Source organism: Pongo pygmaeus, chromosome 4 (assembly GCF_028885625.2).
Source record: "Pongo pygmaeus isolate AG05252 chromosome 4, NHGRI_mPonPyg2-v2.0_pri, whole genome shotgun sequence".
NCBI lineage: Eukaryota > Metazoa > Chordata > Mammalia > Primates > Hominidae > Pongo > Pongo pygmaeus.
In genome coordinates, this window is record NC_072377.2 from 144,314,667 (window position 1) to 144,338,002 (window position 23,336).

Below are 23,336 nucleotides of genomic sequence, written 5' to 3' on the forward strand. Positions count from 1 at the left end.
GGATAATCCTGCCACTAACTTGCAGACCCCAGTTCCCTTACATCATTTTGCTTCTTCACACTTGCTTGGCAAAACCCCAACCCTGGTTAAATCCAATGCCTGGCCTACCCCACTCCTGCACATGCAGCTGAATGGGGCTGAGCAAAACAACTGCCCTGACTGTTCTCACTTTCAGCCCAAGCCCGTGAACTCTGAACTTCAGGTGGGTCCTTAATGCAGTCCACCAGGCACAGCACAGGTTCTGAGGTTGTCGCCTCTCCCGCATGCTAGGTGATTCTTTCACACTTTCTCTTTGTGTGTGTGTGTAGAGGTGGGATCTCACTGTGTTGCCAGAGCTGGTCTTGAATTCCTGACCTCAAGTGATCCGCCCTCCTCAGCTGCCCTCCTTGGCTTCCCAAAGTGCTGGGATTAGGGGCATAAGCCCCTGCGCCCAGCCCTCACTTGCTCTTTTACTCTTACCCTCTGGCCTCTCCCACCCTTCCTTTCAGCAGATAATCTGAGAAAATATAAGCAGTCAGAGCGTCCTGAGGCTCCCAGCACCACACTCACCGTCTGCCAGCATCTGCACTCACTGCTCTGCTTTCTTCTGTCTCTGTGGGTGAAGAGTTCCTGCTCCTGGTTAAGGCCACCCCTCCACTTGTGCAGAGATCCTGGCCCCTTGTGTCTGCTTGAGAACATCGCTCCAGCAGGGCCCCCGCCTGCATCATTGGGTCCTCCTCTGTGCTAGAGCATCCCATCAACAGATATCTTGCTGTTATTTCTTTTATCTTAAAAATGGTTCTGGCTGGGCATGGTGGCTCACGCCTGTAATCTCATCACTTTGGGAGGCTGAGATAGGCAGATCACCTGAGGTCAGGAGTTCAAGACCAGCCTGGCCAACATGATGAAATTCCGTCTCCACTAAAAATACAAAAATTAGCCGGGCATGGTGGTGGGCACCTGTACTCCCAGGTACTCGGGAGGCTGAGGCAGGAGAATTGCTTGAACCTAGGAGGCAGAGGTTGCAGTGAGCTGAGACGACTGCGCCACTGTACTCCAGCCTGGACGACAGAGACTCCATCTCAAAAACAAAAACAAAAACAAAAACAAAAACGGTCTCTTGTCTTCTCCAGCCAGCTTCCGCTGCATCTCTCTCCTTCTCTTAGCAGAGAAACTTCTGGAAGGGTTGTCTAGACTCATTGTCTCCACATCCTCTCCTCCCGCTCTCTCTTGACTCCACTCTTATGGGGCTCCACTCCGCCGACCTCTCCTCTCAAGGTCATCAGTAACGTTCCTGTCGCTGCACCCAGTGGTCAATTCTCAGTCTTATTGGCAGCATTTGACACATCCAGTCTTCCTCTTCCTTGACGTACCTTCCTTGGCTTCCAGGACACCCGTTCTTCTGTTTTCCTCCTACCTTGTGGGTTGCTCCTTCTCAGCCTCCTTTGCTGGTTCCTCTTCTCCCCCTCCCACCTCTTGATATCAGGGTGCCCCAGCACTTGCCCTGCACAGGCTCTCTCCCCCATCTCCACTCCTCCATACAGATCCCATCCAGTCTTGTGGCTTTAAGTATAACCTATGTACTGCCAGCCCCCAAATTTAAATCCCAAGTCTCAACCTCTCCCCCAACTCCAGTAGCCTACACAGCATCTCAACTTTCCTGTCTGCCAGACAACCCCCCTCAGTGTGCCCTGATCTTCCTCCCCAAAGCTGCTCCACCCAGTTTCTCTTCTTGAGTGGCAACTCCATCCTTCTAGTTGTTCAGGGCACAAATGTTGGCGTCATTCTTGGGTCCCCTCTCTCTCTCCTGCCCCATGTACAGCACATGGATGGGTGAGGCTTTAGAGTGCCTGACTTCCCTTCAGTGGGCCATGGGCAAGAGAGGAGGTGACAGTGAAATGGCCCACCACAACCCCTTTCATACCCGCTTACTTCACACCACATGCTGTTGTATTTTCATCAAGGAGACCACAACCTGCAGACCCTGAGCTGAAGTCCTAAAGAGGAGACAAGACTAGACAGGGAAGAGGAGGGAGAAGAAGGGAGGACTTGGCTGGAGAGAGATGAAGAGAAGCTATATAACACAGAGATTGGGGAGGGGGTGGGGAGGAAGGCCACAGTTGGGGAGGCAGAGAAGGAGAGGAGTTGGGGGGCCTGGACAGAGAATGTGAGGACCTAGAGGGTTTGGGGTATGTGAAAACTGGGCAGGGAGAAGGGAGGAGGAAGCTTCTTGGTTTCTGTCTCTTGGCTGTTGAAGCAGACTGTGGGGAGCTGCTCAGAGGTGGAGCTCTCTCAGGTCTGCCTCTGCCCAGGTGTATCTGAGGCTGGGCTGGTTGGGAGGATTTGCACTTGGTCAGTCCATTGTAGCTCTCAGGATTCAACTCTGAACCCACAGGCTCATGTTAGCCTGTGGGCTCCATTAGCCTGTGGGTTGAAGCAGTGTGAGTCCAGTGCCCTCCGAAGTTGGAGGAAGGTGGCCCAGTGGTTAGTCTGGCTGTGAACTCTCTTGACCAAGACAGCTTAGTCCTTTGTGGTTCCTGATAACTGAGGGTTCACCCCGTAGGGAAGTCAGTTGGGCATAGAGTCACCAGCTGTAAACATGATTTGAAATTTGACAGCAGACTTTGTGGATTTCATTAGTGTTAAGGGCTCTTCAACCAGCATGCAGATGTATGCAAATGCTAAGCAAATGAGGGTGCCAATTGGCTGGGGGGTTGGGGAGAGAAGCAATCTGGGAGATGTCTAGGAATGACCTTTGTGGAGCGAGCCCCAAGGGCCCCTGAGAATCCCAGCAGAGTACATGCAGGATAAGATGCAAATGTGCATGCAGCCCCGGGGACTTCTGCCTGCCTGACCATGAGAACATGAGCCCAAGGCAAGGGCTGGTTCCCTGGTGGCCACACTGAGAGAAGGAAAGCAGGTGGGGGCTGGTTATCACTCCAAACGGGCATTACCTGAAAGGGATGGGCATCTTTAAAGGGGGCGTAGGTTCTTGGCCCTTGCCCTACACTTGCGTGCCCTGAGATGGAAAGATAGGAATGAACCTGGCCTTGGGTGAGGATATTGGGAGGACAGGACAGTAGGGACGTCAGCTGCCTTGGGAAAGGGAGGGGGTGCCCTCTCTGGCCCCCCTCCTGGCCCCATGGGAGTCTTTCATTTGCCTCTACCCTCTAGCAGGGCTTCTGAAGCTCCTGCCTCAGAACTTGCTCTGACAGCTGCCAAGGACGCATATCCACTGGGTGCCAGCTGAATGGCCTGTGCTGTGTGCTGCTGTCCTGGGCATGGCACCCCTGGGGGTAGCCAGCTTGGTTCCTTGCAGCCCCCAGAAGGTTTTGGGAGGCAGCAGCCCTCCCTTGAGCACTGAACACATGCCATCTCCTTTAGTCCTCACAGGTGCCTTGAGAGGACAAATGCTGTTGGCACCCCCCATTTATGGAGGAGGACACTGAGCTCAGAGAGGTAGGCAGTTTTCCTGAAGTCACACAGATCGTGGGTAGCAGAGCTTGGATTTGGAACCAGGTCTTTCTGAGCACACAGGTAGGGGCACTGACCCATTTTCCCGAACTGTCCCAGTCTGAGGCCCTTGCAGCACAAGGCGGTCCAAGCTGGGAAGACCAAGTGGGTTAAGAGGGTTTAGGGTCACTTTGGGATGTGGAATACGGGAAGTTCCCGAGGCTCCTGAGTGGGTGTCCCTTCCAAATTATCCTGGGCATCTCCCTGGGCAGTTGGGATGTGGAGGAGGCTGGCCTGGGCTTAGGGAGGGGGCCTGGAGCTCTTGGAGGTGGGAAGATCCTTAACTCCAGGTCCCTTGGTTGGCAGAGGCTACAAGCGAGCATGGTGAGGGGGGCCCAACCGAGGGCTTCCCAGCAGCACCCTACTGCCCATGGTGCCAGTGGCCTAGCAGGTCCTGTGGAGCTCTGGAGCACTCCAGGCCTGGCCATCCTAGGCCCCATGGCGGTGTGGGCATAGCTGTTCAGGGTCTGTTTTGACACTCTCTACATGCCACATGTTTGCATTGATCATCTCTTTTAAGTGTCTGTGTGTGTCTTGTGTGTTCATGTGTGTTCACATGTGTTTGTGTTAAAATCTGGGTGATCTAGGGAATTTTGGGTAGGGATTTTGGGGAAGAGTAGTGAGCCAGTGGGGGTGTTCAGGGTGGGTTTCCAGGGGGCAGAGAATAGGTCCAAGAAAGATTTCTTTGCCAAGTAACCCTCATGGAACTCTCTCCAAGTATCCAATGTTGGATGGCAGGTCCTTGGAGATTGTCCAGGTTAGGGTATGGAATCAAGGATGGATAGGGGGCTTTGAGCCTTTCCAGATATACTCTAAATGTTGCACACATTTGTGAGATTTCCGAGGCGGGATCTTCCATCAAGTGCACAAAGAGGTCCAGGACTTGGAACTGGTTAGGTATCGATGGTGCACGTGGGGACATGAGGCCAGAGAGGGGTTTTTTTGTGCCCAACTTCCCCTAGCCCACTGGAAGCAAAACGTGAGGGTCCTGGTGCTCTTAGATTTGCTTGCCTGGGTCAGCTGTGGTCTCAGCCTTGCCACCACACTGACATTCCAGAACAATTTTCTCTGATCCCTGTCCCTTCTGCATACCCAGGATGGTTTTGACCCTGGATGCCGGATGATGTAGATCTCGCTGCCCTTAACCTTGCCCCTAGGCCTGCCGGTGCCTTGTCCACCTTACCAGGCAAATTAGGAGGATTGCCTCATGAGCGGCTGCCCAGTTCCCTCTGTGCATGTGTATGTGTGCGTGTGTGTCTGTGTGCATGTGTGTGCATGTGTGCATGTGTGTGAACGTGTGTGTGCATGTGTCTGCCTGTGTGCATGTGTGTGTGCGTGCATGTGTGTGTCTGTATGTGTGCATGTGTGCATGTGTGTGTCTCTGTGTGTGCATGAGTGTGTGTGCATGTGTGTGCATATGTGTGCATGTGTGCACGTGTGTGCACACATGTGTGTGTCTGGGCATGTGTGCATGTGTGCATGTGCCTACCCATGCCTGTATTGTATGTCTGCTTTCAGGTCCTGCACCCGTGCACTTGCCCCTGTGTCTTATAGAGCATGCTGGCCCCTGGAGCCCTCCCTGGTGGGCCCCCACCTCTAGCCCTGTCCTTGGGTTTCCTACGGTCCCTGGCTTGGATCCCACCATAAAAGTGACTGTAAGATTATTTCTTTGACAATCTAGCATTCCATCAGAATCTCAGCCTTGCTGCTTTCCAGCTTTGTGACTCTGAGCAGTTCCTCAATCACTCTCAGCCTCTGCCACAAATAGGCATGATGATAATCCATGTTATTCATCTAACAAATACTTTTAAAGGCCTACTGTGTGCCAAGCATTGCACTGGACTCTGGGGACACAGCCATGAACATGACATAGTCCCCACCCTCACTGAACTTACATCCTAGTACAGAGATGGGCAGGGAATCAGTAAACACATAGAAAAGGGAGCTTCAGTTCTACTGAGTGCTATGGTGCTCCATCACTCCATGATGCAGTGCCAGGGGTCAGAGAGGCAGTGTCGGAGTTGAGCCCTGAGTGGCAGAAGAGGCTCTTTTAAAGATCTAGGGAAAGAGCATTCTAGGCCAAGGGTATAGCTGGTGCAAAGGCCCTGAGGTGGGAGTGAACGCAGGGAGCGGAAAGAAGGCCACTGTGGCTGATGTGGGAGAGCATGGGGACACGGGGTAGAGGGCAGCAGCACCAGCTCCTGCAGGACCTTTTCAGGCCATGCTGGGGAGACTGGATTCTAATCTAAGGGAGATGGTTAGAGGATTATGAGGAAGGAGGGAGGTTTGTGTTTTTGCAACTCCCTCCAGCTGCCACAGGGAGAGTGGAGAGGGGGACAGAGTTGCTCAGGAGAGCTGAGACCCAGGAAGTGCTTGACTCTGCATTCAGCCCTGGCAGTTGGCTGACCCAGGGTTCCACTATCATTATGGGACCTACCTCAGCTGGTCCTGAAAAGAGGCTGCCGAACCCAAGGTCATTCCAAGGGCTGAGGCTATTGGGAGACCCTGCCTGGAGAGGAGCTTGGATCAGGCCAAGAGAGGCTGCGGGGGATCTTGGCCAATGCCAGCCTGTCATTTGCAGGCGTCTCCTTGGGATGGGTGCCCAGTGGCCCAGCTGCACCCGCTCCCCTGCTCTTGCCAGCAGGGCTGGAGGTGGGAAGGGCCACTGCTTTGGGCCAGCTCTCTTGGTTGAGAATTTGGGCCCTTGATCTCCTGGGAGAGCTTGGCGGGGGTCCTGGGAAACTGGGGGCTCATTCTGTGTCTTCAGCCCATCTAGCTGCAGAGGGAGGCTACTCCTGGGTTCTAGAGACAGCTACGCTGTGGGACCTCAGGCAAAGCCTTTCTAGGTTCTGTGCCTCAGCCTTCCTCATTTGTCAAATATGGCGGTAGAGAGTGGCGCACAGCTGCCTTTCATCCTTAACCTTGTAGGGAGTTTGCCCTTCCTTGGACCTTAGCTCCCTCAGCGTTCATGACGTTAAGTTTCCCACTGGCCCTGGGGGAGAACAGAGGTGATGCTCCCACTCTGTAGATGGGCTCACAAAGGCAAGAGGGAGCAATGATGAGTCCCAAGACACATAGTGGTTCAGAGTGAGCATGTGGGGCATCGTTTTACACCTCTACCCTAAAGCCTCCCCTTTATGCAGCCCTCGCTTGGGCTCAGTAAGAGAGGGGTTTCTGGCTCAGCTACTTCTGGGCTCAGCTGGTCTGCAGCCCAGGCAGGGACTCTGGGCCCCCCGCCCAGAGTAGAACTCAATGCTGCCCCTTGTCTGCCCACCCCCAGAAACAAAGGACATGGCCCAGTGCCTGGTGTTGGCAGGACCTCCATCCCGCTCCCAGCTAAAGGAGGACATAGCAGGGCAGGTAGGGCTGGAGCTAGCCTGAGGCAGCTGCTGGAAGTTGGGGGTGGGGTGGAGGGGTCTCCCAAGAGGTCCTCAATCTGTCCAAAATTCTAGCTTTGGTGCTGGTGTAGGCTGAGCATCAAGTGAAGCTGCTGATACTCTTAAACCTCAGGTTTCACAGAGGCTTAGGCAGAGCCCTGACTCAAGATGGTGGGCTCAGCCTCTAGGTATGTGTAGGGGAGCTTGAGTCATCCTGGTGAAATCGAGTTGAAACCCTGTGCCCCAGAGCCAATGCTCATCCAGGCCCCTGGGCTAGAAAGCAGGTCAGAGGACTGGAACTCAGGCAGCAGGCCAAAAGCCCCCACTTCTTTTTCCTTTCTAAATGCCCCCCTCCCCCCACTCAGGAGTCTCAGTTGAGAAAGTGACTTCTTGTTTCTCCTCCTCTGAGTATACAACCAGAGGGAACCGATTGAAATAGCAACTACAGCAGCAGGGATTTAGGGCAGACCAGAAAGAATTTCTCACTCAGTGCTCAACCTCTAGAGGTCCCCGACGTCCTAGGATCAGGGCCCAGATATTTTAGAGCCTGGCTCTTCAGATGTTTAAGTCTGTGGGCTTTTTTTTTTAAAGTAAAAATCTCCCTTATGCAGTCATCAAAATTCTAGGAGGTGAGGGTCAGTGTAAATGCGTGGGGTCCCAGGTCTGCTGTTCTACCCTCCTCTTTTCCACTCCATATTTGAAAACCCAGGTTAAATAATCTTAACTGGACTGTGGTGGTTGAGCTTCCCTCAAGGGCCCAGAATTCCTGAGAAGTGGACCCACCTCCCTCCCCAGGCTCTTGTTCTCTAAGTGGGACTTTTCTTCTGGAGCCTACCCCAGTGTTCCCACACTTGCCTCATTATAAGAATCACAGAGGAGCATACCCCTTCCCTGTAGCTTCTGGTTCGGGAGGTCTGGGGTAGGGCCTGGTAATCTGCATTGTACCAAGTCCCTCAGGTGGTGTTTATGACCAGGCAAGTATAGGAAGTTTGAGCCTCACTTATATCCCTGTTGTTGCCCCTGCAGCTCAATCTGCTGTAGCCCAGAAGGCTGGCCAGTCCCTCTCCTGCAGCCTCTCTTGAACCCCCAGCATTCCTCTCCAGAGCAGAGTGGTAGCCAAGGCCCAACAAGGGGAGGAAGGAAGTGGCCCAGCAAGAACTGGGAGAAATGGCCCAGATTCCTGCTTCTCTCCAGGGCATTTGGAGGGGCTGATCTGTGTCCTCACTGGCAGAGGCCACTTGGGGAGGGGGTTAGCCTAGCCTAGGTGGGGCCAGGGGCAGACAGGGGAGGAGGGGAGAGCCAGAACACAGCCTGTTACACATCACATCTGCCCTCTACATCTGGGATTAGGTTGGACAGGAAGCCTCTGGGAAATGTGGGCTGGTCCCAACCCATTTGAAACAGTGGCGGTGAAGATGACGGGTAAATGGGTCTCCTCATTTTACAGAAGAGAAACAGACCCAGAGGGGAGTGGGGCTGGCCTGGGCAGGCCAGTGAGGAGGCCTGACCTGGATTCACACGAGGTCATGCAGGGAGTTGGGCAGAGCAGGGCCTGACTCCCCTTCCAGTGCTCTCCCCAGAGTGCCCCTTGGCGGCCTCCTCATGAGTCCCTCCTCGCAGCTGGGTGAGCTCTGATGGGGGCCTGGGAGTGGAGGGGAACCCCAGGCCTCCTGCTTCCTCCCAGACAGCTGGGGCTCTGGGCGCTGTGTGTGGTGGAGGCAGCCCGGGCTCTCTCAGAGGCTCCCGGGTGGCACCGCCCACCCAGCACCCTGGACAGCGCCCCACGCTGGGCTATCCCTGTCTGTCTCCAGGCTTCACTTTGGCTTCTGGGGTGGGCCCTGCTCCAATTAGGCTGCGTCTGTTGACTTCCTTGCCTCTTCTCTTAACTCCTCCTTGAAGATAGCCTCCCAGCCTAGTTCTCTCCATTAACCACAAAGGTAAGGTTCGCTCATCTTTGGCTCCTGGAGCCAGGGTAAGAACGCGGGAAGAGGCTAGGGGACCGGCTGCTGTCAGCCTGTGGTTTGTCAACATCACTCACCAGCGGGAATGGGAGGGGGCCCTGCTGGACCCTTCTCCGCTTCCTCCCCACCTGGATCTTCCTCAGAGGGCTTTGGTGAACTCTGGCGGGCATAGCAGAGACACAAGAGGTAACAGGAAGGTCAGGGACTGGGGCATAGTGGGCTGGCCAGGGTCAAGGGTGAGGTGAGGTGGCTGTTTGGGCAGGCAGTGAGGGCACCATGGCCCGAACCCACACTCCAGCTGGAAGGGCCCCGAGGAGATCATCTTGGCCATCTCCCACTCTCAGGCAGGCTGCTCTGCTACTGGTTCTGCTAGACTTTAGGCACCCCCCAGCCCCAGCCCTGTCTGACCAGTTCTTCCTCTCCCCACCCGCTGCCAGGTCTAAAGGAGTCCCAGGAGCAGCCAGGACAGGCGGAAGCAGTGGCTGCCATGGAGGAGGACAAGCTCTTATCTGCAGTGCCTGAGGAAGGCGATGCCACCCGTGACCCCAGCCCAGAGCCTGAAGAGGAGCCAGGGGTCCAGAATGGGATGGCCAGTGAGGGCCTGAACAGCAGCCTCTGCAGCCCAGGGCACGAGCGAAGGGGCACCCCAGTGGACACTGAGGAACCCACGAAGGACCCAGACGTGGCCTTCCATGGCCTCAGCCTTGGCCTCTCTCTCACCAATGGCCTAGCCCTGGGGCCAGACTTGAACATTCTGGAAGATTCAACAGAGTCCAGGTCCTGGAGGGCTGGCGTGCTGGCAGAGGGGGACGATGCTTCCAGGAGCCTCTGCCCAGATGCTGAGGACCCTCAGCTGGGGTGAGTGGATGTCTTGGGATGGGAGCTCACCACATTTGGCTGTTCTGTTGTTGTGTGGCCTGGGCTTAGCCACTTAGTTTCTCTGGTTCTTGTTTTTCTCATACATAAAATGGGGATTTCATATCCCTCTTTTGCCCAGATTCTGGGTGTTTTGGAAAGGACAGAGCCATGATGGAGAATTCAAAGGTCAGCAGATTGGGGGGCTGAAAGTTGTGCCATCTTGAGTTGCTTCTATGTGGGTTGCAGGGGGCAGGGGGTGCTGCCCTCCCTCCATCCCAGGCTGGGCATTCAATTTCCAAGTCCTTTTAAAATGCCCAATGTGAAAATTAATCTGGTTCATTCCTCTGCTTCCTGGAAATGAGACTCTCCCAAATCCTTCAACTGACTCCAGGAAAGCAGGCTTTAGGCTTTAATCCCTCTCAGCTACTCTCACCTGCAGTAATCGTCAGGAAGTTCTACCAGGGATCTCACTTCAGTCCTGCTTACTGGAGTTATAGCCCAATTTTTATTGTCCTCAGCAGGCAATGGAGAGACCTGGAGTTTTGGGGGTGTATTGGACAAGCAGGGCAGGGAAGGGACAGAGAAATGTCTAGAAGGCACCAGGGTGGACTGAGAAAAGAAAGCATTTAGAAGTCTTAGAGTGTATAGCTGCAGACTCCGGCCTGAAAGGGCAGTGTATGGGTAGTGTGTGAGTGTGCGTGGGGGCATGAGTGTGTGCCTACCCTGCACGTCGTGTGTGCATAGGGATGTGTGAACGTGTTGGTATGCACGGGGTTGGTGGCTGTGGGCAGGGGATGTTGGTACCCCTGACCTGGGCATTTGTGGCTGCACATTTGGGCACATGTACGTGTTATGTAGGGATAAGTGTCTCTAGGTCTCCGTGGGCAGGAGTGTGAGTATGTGGGGTTAGGTGTCTGTGGCACTGGGTGTGCCATGGCCATAAGAGTGTTTCCATTCAGCCAGGGCCTAGGGCAGCCCCATAGCTGGCAGGGGGGCAGGGGCAGGGGACTGGGGCTTCTTAGAGCACACCGTATTGAGGTGGCATCTTTACTTGGGATGGTGAGGCTGGGGGCAGTTGGAGGCTTGGAGATTGGACTGATGGTCTTCAAGCTCTCATCAGGGCCACCCCTCAGGCTTGCTCAGTTGCATGAGGGGGTGGGAGATGGGGGGTCCATTGGTGGTTCTGACCCTGGGCTGAGAGCTCCCCGCAGGCAGGGCTCTGTCTTGTTTGGATGTCTCTAGTGCCCAGCATAGGCCTGGCAGAGGTGTCTTTACTGGGCTGAGTTTGGGTATTTGCCCTGGTGGCCAGGGCAACGAAACTTCTTTCCTCTCCTTTCCTTCCAGAGGTCAGTAGAGGAAACTTCTACCCCAGCCCCTGCCAGGCATTCTGTGCCTTTTAGATTTCTGTCCCCCTCCCCACTTTGTTCCTTGGCAAGAGAGAGCCTAATGAGGCTGCAGTCTCAGGTCCTGCTGGGGCTGGAGTGGGAGTGCCTTCTCCAGGAAGCACACTGGGACAGAATCTTAGGCACTGGGGGGCCAAGGAGATGTTCGAGGGGAAGGGGCACTTCCCAGTCCTCCAAATACAACTCAGTCTCTGCTAGGCAGCAGGGGCTGGGGGAAAGTAGGGCAGGGCCAGAGCCTCAGAGGAGGCTGATGCAGAGGGAGGGGAGTGCTTCTTTGCACATCATGGCCTCAGTTGATCTGAAATGGGCTGGGCTCAGCCTGCTGTGTTCTTTCCTTGTGTCTCTTCCTGTTGCTGGCTCTATCTTCCATCTCTATCCTTGTCTGTCTAGCTCTTTTTTTTTTTTGAGATGGAGTCTCGCTCTGTTGCCCAGGCTGGAGTGCTGTGGCACAATCTCAGCTCACTGCAAGCTCCACCTCCCGGGTTCACGGTATTCTTCTGCCTCAGCCTCCCGAGTAGCTGGGACTACAGGCTCCCGCCACTATGCCTGGCTAATTTTTGTATTTTTAGTAGAGACGGGGTTTCACCGTGTTAGCCAGGATGGTCTAGATCTCCTGACCTCGTGATCCACCTGTCTCGGCCTCCCAAAGTGCTAGGATTACAGGCGTGAGCCACCGCACCTGGCTGGCTGTCTAGCTCTTTCTTTCTCTCTCTCACTTTCTGTCTCTGTTGTCCTCTCGTATCCCTTTCCTCTGTCTCTTTCTTGTCCCCTTCTCATGGTCTTACTCTCTCAGTCTCTCTCTCCTTCCTTCCCTGTGTACCTGCTCATGTCCCTGGTGGATAAGAATCTTCCCAGGCTCCTCAGGTCATCTATGTGCAATGCTCTCTTCCAGGTGCTGGAGATGAACAAAACATACAAACCCCTTGCTCTCATGGAGCTTACGGTCTAGTGGGTAGACCGATGATAAATATTAAAACAATAAATACTTATGTAATATGTTGGAAGGAGATAAGTGCTTTGGGGAAGAAAAAGTAGGAAAAAAGGGGCTGGGGTGTTTGGAGGCAGGTCATGGTTTAGATCAGGAGGTTCAGGCAGTCCTCACTGAGAAAGGGATATGGAAGGAGGGCTTTAGCTGGGGAAGAACACTTTGGGCAGAGGGAACAGCCAGTGCAAAGGCCTCTTTTGGGGGACAGCACAGGGTCCTGCAAGGGCATGGGAAGCGTGGGTGGGGCCATGGGGCTGACAAGCATATGTTCATTCACCCAGCACATCATTCAGCCAGATGTTCCGAGCACCTGCTATGTGCAGGGTGCTCCCTGGCTTTGCAAAGCTTTTGTTCTGGGGCTGGGGAACATACAGTAAACAGGGGAACAGACAGAATCTTACATGCTGGGAAGGTCTGAAGAATAAATGAACAGATCCCGGAGCAGGAGGCCAGTGTGCTGTGGGCCTGCCTCCCCTGCTGTCTCTGAGGAGGTGGCAATGAGGCTAGACCTGACAGCTGGGATGTGTTTGGCCGAGCTAAGAACCTCCCGGGTTGTGGGAAGAGTAAAATTATGACCCAGTGTGACACTGGTTGTGATAAGAAGATGTTCACACTGCTTTGGGAGCCTGGAGGAAGCAGCCCTCTAGGCCGGGCTTGGGGACGAGGCCTTACATTCATTCATTTAGACACATATCTGATGCCCACTAGGTCTCTGTGGGCAGGAGTGTGAGTATGTGGAGTTAGGTGTCTGTGGCACTGGATGTGCCATGGCCATAAGAGTGTTTCCATCCAGGCAGGGCCTAGGGCAGCCCCATAGCTGGCAGTGGGGCAGGGGAAGGGGACTGGGGCTTCTTAGAGCGCACCATATTGCGGTGGCATCTTTACTTGAGATGGCGAGGCTGAGGGCCCCGGCCCCAGGTCTGCTGTTTTCCCTGCAGTATTCCCAGTACCCAGCCCGGTGTCTGGCACCTTGTGCTCAGTTAGCATTGGCTGAAGGGATAAGTGAATAGGATGGGGGAGTGGTGTGCCCCCAGGGCGCTCCCAGACACAGATGAGTGCAGTCATCAGCACCTATATGGGGGACACCTTGGCAGGATGGTGACTGGCTCCTTGCATCCCACAGGTTGGATGGTCCTGGGGAGCCAGATGTGCGGGATGGCTTCAGCGCCACGTTTGAGAAGATTCTGGAGTCAGAGCTGCTGCGGGGCACCCAGTACAGCAGCCTGGACTCCCTAGATGGGCTGAGCCTCACGGATGAGAGCGACAGCTGCGTCAGCTTCGAGGCCCCCCTCACACCCCTCATCCAGCAGCGGGCCCGTGACAGTCCTGAGCCAGGGGCTGGGTTGGGCATTGGGGACATGGCGTTTGAGGGGGACATGGGGGCAGCTGGTGGTGATGGGGAGCTGGGCAGCCCCCTGCGGCGCTCCATCTCCAGCAGCCGCTCCGAGAATGTCCTGAGCCGCCTGTCTCTCATGGCCATGCCCAATGGATTCCATGAAGATGGCCCCCAGGGCCCAGGGGGGGACGAGGATGATGATGAGGAGGACACGGACAAGTTGCTGAACTCAGCCAGGTGAGGCAGGGCCCAGGCTGGGAGCTGGGAGAACCACTGAGCAGATGGGGAAACTGAGACCCAGAGGGGGCAAAGCAGGTTAGGGTGACTCAGTGTCCAGAGTCAGCATGCCGTCTTCAAGGTCACCTGGTCCACCCTCTGCATCCAGACTTCCCACCCTGTGTCCTGAGGTTTCATTCTGCTCTTCCAGGACTTCTCAGCCCCGGTAGAAGTCAGGGGAGTCAGGGAACTATGCTGTGAGTTCACTTGAGAGGTTCTTCTGAAAGTCTGATTTCATTCCCTCTGGCTGCAGTGGAGCTTCTTTCCCTGTTCTGGCCCCTACATGGTTTGCAGTGGCCTGGGGAAACCTCCCAGCCTCCTCTGGGGCCTTTGACCCTGGGCCTCTGACGCTACTCCTCCACCCACCTTCCATCTGCAGTGACCCCAGCCTGAAGGATGGCCTGTCAGACTCAGACTCTGAGCTCAGCAGCTCGGAGGGGTTGGAGCCTGGTAGTGCAGACCCACTGGCCAACGGGTGCCAGGGGGTCAGTGAAGCTGCTCGTCGGCTGGCACGCCGTCTCTACCACCTCGAGGGCTTCCAGCGCTGTGATGTGGCCCGGCAGCTGGGCAAGAAGTGAGTGTGAGCTCGCCCGCCCCCAACCCCGGGCAAACCTCCTGTCTTCCTCAGCCTGAAGAGGGTGTGGGTGACCTTCTTCAGGGGTGCCAGGTGCTGGGGGGGCACTCCCAACAGTTCCCCAAGGACACCTCCTCCCACCACTGTCCTCATTCCTGGCCTCGCCCTAAATCTGTTTCCTTTCTGGGCTGCTTGGGCGAGGCTGATGCTCTCGGGGAGGGGTGGTGGCGGGCAGCCCCTCAGGGCTGGGGGTGCGGGATGTGGGATGTGGTTATGGGGCCACGATGGATGTGAGGACAGAGAAGCCAGCAGGAGCTGGGCCCAGCTAATGGGGCCAGGGAGAGAGGAGAACCCGGGCCTCGGGGGACACCTCTGGGACCCAGAGCTCAGGAAAGGGCTCCTGGCTTTCATTAAGCCCTACTGTCTATTGGGACCAGCTGAAGGGGCTGAAGCCCCCAAAGCACACACCCTGGCTTTCAGACTGGGTGCAAAGGGAACTGGCTAGATGAGGGCCCCAAAGGGGACCAGGGGACAGGCGGGATTGCAGGACCGAGGAAGTCTGCCGGCACATCCTGCTCACATCTGATCACCAGTGTGACCACCCACCACCTGCCCCTGGCCCTTTCATCCGGATTGCCTCCCAACGTCCACATTAAGGCTCTGAGCTGTGCAGGAGCAGGCCTGGCCCTGCAGCACTGCTCACAGGGCTGGCAGAGAGTCCAGACCCTTGCCCATGAGTGGGAGGTGACATGCAGGCTTTAGGCCTCAGGATGCCCTGAGGGCGGCTCAGGTCCTGGATCCTCCTCTTCTCCTTCCTCTTCTCCCTCCCTCCACTTCTCCCTCCACCCTCCGCAGTCTCCACGCTGCTCCTGCACCGGGTCCCCGACAACCGCTCCAGCCCAGAAATCACAACTCAGATGCCCTCACCTCTTCTGCTGGGCTGGACCCCCAAACCTAACGCCATCCTTTCAGGAGCCTTCTTTGTGGCCTGCCCCTGCCCTCTCCCATCTTTTCAACCACTCCCTCCAGCAGCTAATCGTGCTCAAGTCTCTCCCATCTGAAAAACAAAAATTGTTTCTCAACCCTACTTCCTCCTCTAGCCAAAATTCTTGGATTTTCTGCCCAGGGTGGCCTCTATCCCCTTTCTTTCTCCACACTTAGCCCCTTCACACTGGTTTCCTCTCCCCACACCAACTTCAGAAACCTCTTGTGCCAAGGTCACTGGTGGCCTTGTGTCTTAGAATCTGGTGGTTGCTCCCCAGGCCTCACCTTAGCCCCTTCAGCAGCTTCCACGAGACAGCCATTTCTTTCTTTTTCTTTAATTAAACTTTTTATTATGAAAATTTTAGGCCGGGCACAGTGGCTCATGCCCGTAATCCCAGCACTTTGGGAGGCCGAGGCGGGCGGATCACCTGAGGTCAGGAGTTCAAGACCAGCCTGGCCAATATGGGGAAACCCTATCTCTAATAAAAATACAAAAATCAGCCGGGTGCTGTGGTGGGTGCCTGTAATCCCAGCTACTCGGGAGGCTGAGGCAGGAGAATCGCTTGATCCTGGGAGGCGGAGGTTGCAGTGAGCCGAGACCGTGCCACTGCACTCCAGCCTGGGCAACAGAGCGAGACTCCGTATATTAAAAAAAAAAAAAGAAAATTTCAAACAAACACGAAAGCAGAGAAAAAAATATCAAACCTCTATATGCCCATTACTGAGTTTCAAAGTTACTATTTTCTTCATTCTCATTTCATCTATGACCCACAGCCTTTTTCTCATGTGCTGGAAGATTGTAACGCATATTTCAGACACTCTATCATTTGATTTATAAATACTTTAGTATGTATCTCCAACTGATAAGGATCTTTTTTTACATAATCATTATTCTATTAAAATTTCTAACAAAATGAACAAAAAGTTCTTAATCTCTCCAACATTCAGTCTGTGTTTAATTTTCTCTGATTGTCTCAAAAATGTTGGTTTATTGAAATCAAGATTGAAACAGGGTCCACACACTGCACTTGGCCGATTGGTCTGTTAAGTCTCTTTTAACCAACAACAGTTCTGCAGTTCAGCAGTCCTCCTCCCTTCTTAAGTGCCGTGTATTTGTTGAAGAAACCAAGCCATTTGTCCTAAAGAATGTTCCACGGTTTGGATGTGGTATGCTGATGGTGTTATTTAACATGTTTCTCTATTTCCCATGGGTCCTGCAAATGGGCAGTGAGCTCCAGGCTTAATTAGAATCAGGTGGAAATTTGTTCTAGTTTTTGACAAGAATTCCTCATGCCAGTCTTCTTGAAATACTGTCTTCGTTGGCCTGCAGGACAACACACCCCACCTCTGGCTGCTGCTTCTCAGCCTCCTTCGCTGGCTTGCTTCTGGGTTCCCACCCCGATTCGGGGCTCTGGGCCGGCCAGCCTGTCTGTGCCCTCTCCTGTTGCATGGGCTCAGCCTCACCCTGAGCTGTTACTGACCAGCTGTGGATTGATGACTCTCACATGGATGCCTCGTCCTGAAGTCTGACATCTCCCGCAGGGCACCACCTTCTTGGTCATGCCCCATGTCCATTCCATCTCCGTGTCTTGTGGATTCTGCCCCCTAAATATCTCTTTTCCCCATCCCTTCTATCTCTATCTGGACAACTATGGCAGTCCCCCTGTGGGTCTCCACTCAGCAGGTAGCGCGTTCCAAAATACAGACGGACCATCCCTGCTTTAACCCTTCTGAATCAAGTCCTGGTCCTTCCCCTGGTCCCGGCCTCATTACTTGCTGCCCCATTCCTGCTCTTTAGGTTCTGGCCACATGGCCCTGCTAGTAGCTTCTTGGACATGCCATGCAGTTTCCTCTCTGGGGACACTGCATCATCCCACCCCTACTCCCTTCGCCTGGTTAGCTCATAATTCCCTGTGTTGACTGAGACATCACCTCCTCCAGGAAGCCTTCCCGACACCCCCAGACCAAGGTTGAATGTTATGGCCCAACTGGCCAGCAGCCTAGGGGTTGAGCAGGTCTGGGGGGTGGGTGGGTCCGGGTACCCTGGGCCCCACTCCCAAAGTAATGCCTGTGATTCTGTCATCCTTGGGCTGGACCCTGCTTCTAACAGACATCCCATACTCTCCTGGCAGCAACGAGTTTAGCAGGCTGGTGGCCGGGGAGTACCTCAGTTTCTTCGACTTCTCGGGCTTGACTCTGGACCGAGCACTCAGGTCAGTGGGGCTGGGACAGGCAGTGCCCACAAGTGGTACAGGCTGCACATCTGGATTCTCATGTCAGCTCTACCATAAACTTGCTGTACAACCTTGGGCAAGTCTTTTGACCCCCTGGTGAGGCTGTGGGGAGGGGGCCACAGGAATAGCAGCGGCCCAGCAGTTAGGCGAGTGCCTGCTTTGTAGTAGCTGTTAGGATGTGAGGGTGGAAATGTAGTTGTGACTCTAGGAGAGGAAGGGAGGCTCAGGACTTGCCTGTATTGAGCACTTCCTGCCTGCCAGATGCTCTAGGTCTTTACTCACCTTGCTTACTGCATCCTCTGTACCCGGTAAGGTAGGCACTATCATTCCTATTTTTCACATGACGAAACTATGGGCCAGAGGGATAAAGAGACTTCCCCACAGTCATCGAAGGAGGAGATGGTAAAATGGGATTTTATCTCAACTCTATTGGTGTTTGGACCTAGGGAGTAGACCTCAGGAGGGCCAATTGCAGATTCCCAGGAGCAGGAGAGTAGAATGGATGGGTGCAGCCCTGTAGTATCTAGCAGGCTCTGGTGGCAGGGGCCAGCTGGGCAGATACTGGCCAGGCCCTAGGAGAGATGGATGCATTTCAGAGCTAAGGGATAGGGTGACTCATGCACGTTAGACCTTTTGACTGTGTTCCACATGTCTCTGACGCTTTAAAAAAATGTAATTTCTAGCCAGGCACAGTGGCTCATACCTGTAATCCCAGCACTTTGGGAGGCTGAGGCTGGAAGATTACCTGAGGCCAGGAGTTCCAGACCAGCCTGGGCAACATAGGGAGGCCCAGTCTCTACACAAAAGTAGAAAAATTAGCCAGGCATGGTGGTGCAGGCCTGTAGTCCCAGTTCCTCAGCAGGCTTAGGTTGGAGGATCACCTGAGCCTGGGAGGTTGAGGCTACAGTAAGCCATGACTACACCACTGCACTCCAGCCTGGGTGACAGAGTGAAACCCTATCTCAAAGAAACAAACAAACAAATAAAACCCACATACAAAAAAAGTAATTTCCATTCTTTTTTCTCTACTTCTGCTGGGATATTTTCGGTTGACCTGTTTTCACTTCACTTCACTTACCCTTTTCTGTTTCTAATATGTCATTAACCCATTTATGCCTGAGGTTGCAATTTTCTGAATTGCAAAATCAGACCTTGGCAATGACCTTGAGCAGTAGGATATAAATAACTCCCACATGCTTAGCGTTCCAATAATGGAACCGTAGGCATAAATGGGTTTTGAACTCGTTTATTGAGTTTTGAATTTATGTTATATTTTCCATTTCTAGAATTTCCATTTTATTAAAAAATTTAAAAAATAGATTCTAATTATCTGGGTGAATTATCCGTCTTTTCCATTATTTTCTCCACCTTTCCCTCTCTTTTTTTGAACATATTAGTTGTAAAGCCCTTGCTGCTAACTCCAGTATCTATCATCTGAATCATGTGTATCTGTTTCTATTGTCTCTTTTTTCTCTTGCTTTTCCATCATATATCCTGTCTCTTTGCATGCTTAGTAACTTAAAAAAAATTGGATGCTGTATACTTCGTATAGAATTGTAGTGGTTCTAGATTATTCTATGTTCCTCCAGAGAGGGTTTACGTTGTCCTTTGCTAGGCAGTTAGAAGGTGTGTGGGGATGCAGTGCTAATCCAATCAAGGTTGCACTGAAGTTTGGTATGGCTCAGGGTTTGCTCTGATAATAGGGTCCAGGCCCTCGGAGTTTTCTACGGGGAGCCTTGTGTGTTCAGTTGGGCAAACCCTCTTGTTCGCTCAGAAGCCTAGTTTTGTCTTCTCAGTGCAGCAACACTGCCCCCTCTTCAACAAAATATCCCTCTACTTCTCAGAGGTTTTCTGCTTAGCCTTTTAGCCTCCTGCCTTTTATATCTTTTACATCTCTGAAATTCTGCAACTATCTCAAAGGGAAAAGTGGCCATGTGTTTACAGTCCCTGAAGTCTCCAGCCTCTTGAAGCCACCCAATGCCCTGCCTCTTGCCTGTGCCCATAATCAGCAATGCCCCCAGGGAAAAAGCAGCTGCAGAAGGTCAAACTACCTTCCCGCAGTTTTCTCCTCTCCAGAATCTTGGCCCTTTTGGTCTTTGTTGCCTCAGCAATTCTCCAATATCTTAAGAAAAACCATGGTTTTTTATTGTTTTCAGTGGAAGTGTTGGTGTGCTGCAGGCTACTGTATCCTGAGCTGAGTTGTAAAGATTGTGCTAGAATGAGGAAGATTGGTCTGGGAAGGTGTTCAGCTGGGTCAGCTCATGATCAGAGGTGTGGGTGCTGGACTGAGTGCCTTGTATGCCAGCCCAATACTGAGGCTCAACTGTGCAGGCACTGGAGAGCCGCAGAAGGTACTGGCTGCAAAGCAACATTTTGGAAGCAAGCACTGGCCCCAATGTACTGGTGGCCTTTGATCTAGAGGCATGTAGGCTTCTGAAGAGGGTTAGGTGGGAGAGAACAAGCATGAGGTTGGGCAGAGGGGAAAGGTCGGTGTGAGAGGCTCCACAGAAGGAAGAGTAAAAGGGCTGCTGGTGCCAAGATGTGGGGAGGGTGGACAGTGGTGAGGCTGCCCCTAGGGACAGCCCAAGAGTTTGGTGGTGGCAGCACTGGGTTGGGGCTTGGGGCAGAGTGTCCAGGGAAGGAGAGTTTGGGCTAGGGAGTAGGAGTTAGGATGGATGGCTCATAGGTAAGTCAGGCTAAGGTTGGAATGGGAGAGGTTTTGAGAAAGTCCTGGAGGAATGTGAGAAGAGGGAGGGGCCAGGCTGGGGGACAAATGGGAGAAGAGAACAGGGAGCAAGAGAGACAAGGAGAGGAGGACAGCGAGCTGTCAGACAGGGCAGTGATATTATGCAGCAGTTGGTTGCTTGGGATTGGATTTCGAGAGTACTCTGCCGTTTTGGATGCCTTGAGGCGCCTCAGAGGATAAGGGCTGGCCAAGTCATGGCTTGCAGGTCCCAGGGTGCCTTAGGAGGTGGCATGAGAGAGGGTAAAGCAAAGTGGGCATTGCAGCCATTCTGGGCCAAAACGAAATGAACTATAGCAAAAATTAGGAACAAACCATCTCCTGAACTCAAGACTGATGGAGACACTAACGGCCTCAGCCTGCAATCTCCCTTCCCAAGGGAATGACCTTTGTATTGGGCCTTGAGGGAGATTCAGAGCTGCCCAGCAGAGGAAGGAAGGGTGTCCCGGAGGCCTGGCCTGCTCTGAGGCACTGAATAGTGAAATGCCTGTTCTGTCCAAGGTGTAGCAGGTGGGTATGAGGTTGGAGGCACAGGAGGGCAGTCCGGGCAGTGAACATGGCCATGACATGAGGAGCCTTGGTGCTATTCTGAGGGTGCCAAGGAGCCAGAAGTTTTTTTGTTTTTTGTTTTTTCTTGAGATGGAGTCTTCCTCTGTCGCCCAGGCTGGAGTGCAATGGTGCGACCTTGGCTCACCGCAACCTCTGCCTCCTGGGTTCAAGTGATTCTCTTGCCTCAACCTCCCGAGTATCTTGAGTAGCTTAATTTTTGTATTTTTAGTAGAGACGGGGTTTCACCATGTTGGCCAGGCTGGTCTTGAACTCCTGACCTTGGGTGATCTGCCCACCTCGGCCTCCCAAAATGCTGGGATTATAGGTGTGAGCCACCGCGCCTGGCCCAGTGATAGATTTTAAGCAGCAGTAAGTCCTGCCTATGTGTGTATTTAGAAAGACAACTTGGTGTCAGCAGGGAGGAAGATTGGGTGCAGGGGTGGCCCCGTTGTCCTGGGCACACAATGAAGGTGGTGGCAGCAGAGGAGGATTAAGGTTGAGGTTGAAGAACAAACCATCAGGACTTGGTGGCAACTCAAACTTGGGGTGGGGGAGGAGCTGGGGGGGCCAGGGTTGGGCCTGGGGCTCAGCTGGTGGCACATGAAAGAGAGGGGATGACTGAGGAGGAGTATTCTGAAGGGCAGGCATGGACAGGGTCTGGCTGTAGGGGAAGGAGCAAGGAGTGGGCATCCACCCTGAAGAAGAGCAGATGCTGAGGTGCTCTTCTGTCTTTGTTCTTCACCATCTGTCCTCTGCCTAATTTCAGAAGGTTCCTGGAGGGCAATGAGGACTGAAACTCTAAAGCTTACCAGGCCCTCTGGCCTCAGCACTCCAGAGTGGCCATCCTGGGGGCCAGGGCCTCCTGGGGGTGGAGAGAGCATCCAGACCCAGAGAGTGGGGCACTGGAGCCCTGGCCCCCTAGGGTGGGTGTGTGCTGTGTGTGTGGGGGGTGGTCTTATCCTGGGTGAGGACTCAGACTGCCCTCAGCAGCTTTGAATTGCCTTCTAGAACATTCTTGAAGGCCTTCCCGCTGATGGGGGAGACACAAGAGCGTGAGCGGGTCCTCACACACTTCTCCCGCCGGTACTGCCAGTGCAACCCTGATGACAGCACTTCGGAAGGTATGGCCCCTTGCCCACTCTGCCTGACCCTCCCCACCCACTCAGCCAGGCCCTGGTCCCCTCCCATCCTGGTCCACCTGGCACTTTGGTCCTGTTGCCAGGCCCAGATGGTTTATCCTCTCTGGCATGCAGTAGGTGCTCAATGAATGCTAATTGAATAAGCTATGGCACACAGTCTGCCTGCTGAGCAAGGCGCAGTCTTCCCTGTTCTCCTCCCCACTGCCTGGAAGTCCCTCCACCGTCGGGATTCAGCTCTGTGGCTCTCCCTTCTCTGTGGGTCCCTGTCATGGTGCTGACTGTTGGTGTGGTGGCTGTCCCGGTGTGGTGGGGGTCTAGGTCGGGGTCCTCTTAGGGACAGGACTTGCCCAATAGATGGGCCTAAGTCCCAGGAACTAGGGGACGAGGCCCATTATTGGGAGAGACACAGGTCAATGCAGGGGCAGGGCTGGGAGCTCAGAGCTATTCTTGGGTCTGAGGTTCAAGGTGAGTTTGGCCACAGGAGGCAGGAGTCCGGGCCAGAGTGGGTCCAGAGTGGTCAGGCTCCTGGGGCAGGCAAGTGACTTGGGCCCTGCAGTTGGGGCAGACCTGGAGCATCACACAGGCCCTGGCCCCTGAGGTGAGTTTGGCAGGCGGCTGGCCTCCCTCTGTGTCCAAGGCCTCCTGACGGGTTCCGTCAGGAGACAGGGAGTGGGAAGAGGTTGGATCCTCGCACTGAGAATGCCACCGTCTCTGACTCAGATGGGATCCACACGCTCACCTGTGCCCTGATGCTGCTCAACACGGACCTGCACGGCCACGTGAGTTGGGGAGGTGGCAGGGGGTGTCGCATGTCCTCTCAGGGACCCACCTTGTGTTGATCCCGGCCCCTTCCTGAGATCTCTCACTCAGTGGCCGGGCTTCTTTTTGAAGCGGTGGGGGTTGGGCAGCTTGGCTTCTAGATTTGGCCCCACCCTAGTTTCATCCACCTGTGATCCACCTGAGTCCCCACCCCCAAGTATGCCAGTGAGAGCAGCTGGGTCACGGGAGTTTAAGATGAGCCACAAATGTGTGCCCCTCATCCATGCTAAGAGATCACGTGCCCTTTCTGCCCCTGTCCCGCGATCTGAATACAGCTGCATTGAAATACCATGCCCAGGGCAGCCCCTCCCAAACCCCCGGCCCCTACCAGGCCAAGCAGTGAAGTGACTGGTGTGGGACGCCCAGGCTGTGAGGCTGTGTCTGGTCCAGGCCCCAGGCTGTCTCAGCACTTCTCATGGCTCAATAACTCCTTCTTCTTTCCCCTGTCTGCTCCGGGACCCCTCTCTGGGCTCTCTTGCCCTCGCAGGTGGTAAGTGTAGCTAGTGGTGTGCATGCCCTGTGTGCCGAGGCCCCCATCACCACGTTGCCCTTCTGTGTCCGCCATCACCATCTGGCTCCACCCAATCACTGCCCCATCATTGCTCA

At 54.2% G+C, this 23,336-nt stretch overlaps 1 protein-coding gene across 2 annotated transcripts in view; it reads left to right on the forward strand.

The window, feature by feature from the left end:
- The window catches only part of PSD2 (pleckstrin and Sec7 domain containing 2), a 48,755-nt gene that overhangs the window by 4,375 nt on the left and 21,044 nt on the right, over window positions 1-23,336 (forward strand). For both annotated transcript variants that reach the window (XM_054488435.2, XM_054488434.2), the window contains exons 2-7: window positions 9,268-9,688; window positions 13,200-13,649; window positions 14,068-14,262; window positions 17,379-17,459; window positions 21,781-21,893; window positions 22,632-22,690. In XM_054488435.2, the coding sequence (XP_054344410.1) occupies window positions 9,318-9,688; window positions 13,200-13,649; window positions 14,068-14,262; window positions 17,379-17,459; window positions 21,781-21,893; window positions 22,632-22,690 (1,269 nt within the window). In that variant the 5' untranslated portion in view covers window positions 9,268-9,317. The remainder of the gene's footprint in view (window positions 1-9,267; window positions 9,689-13,199; window positions 13,650-14,067; window positions 14,263-17,378; window positions 17,460-21,780; window positions 21,894-22,631; window positions 22,691-23,336) is intronic.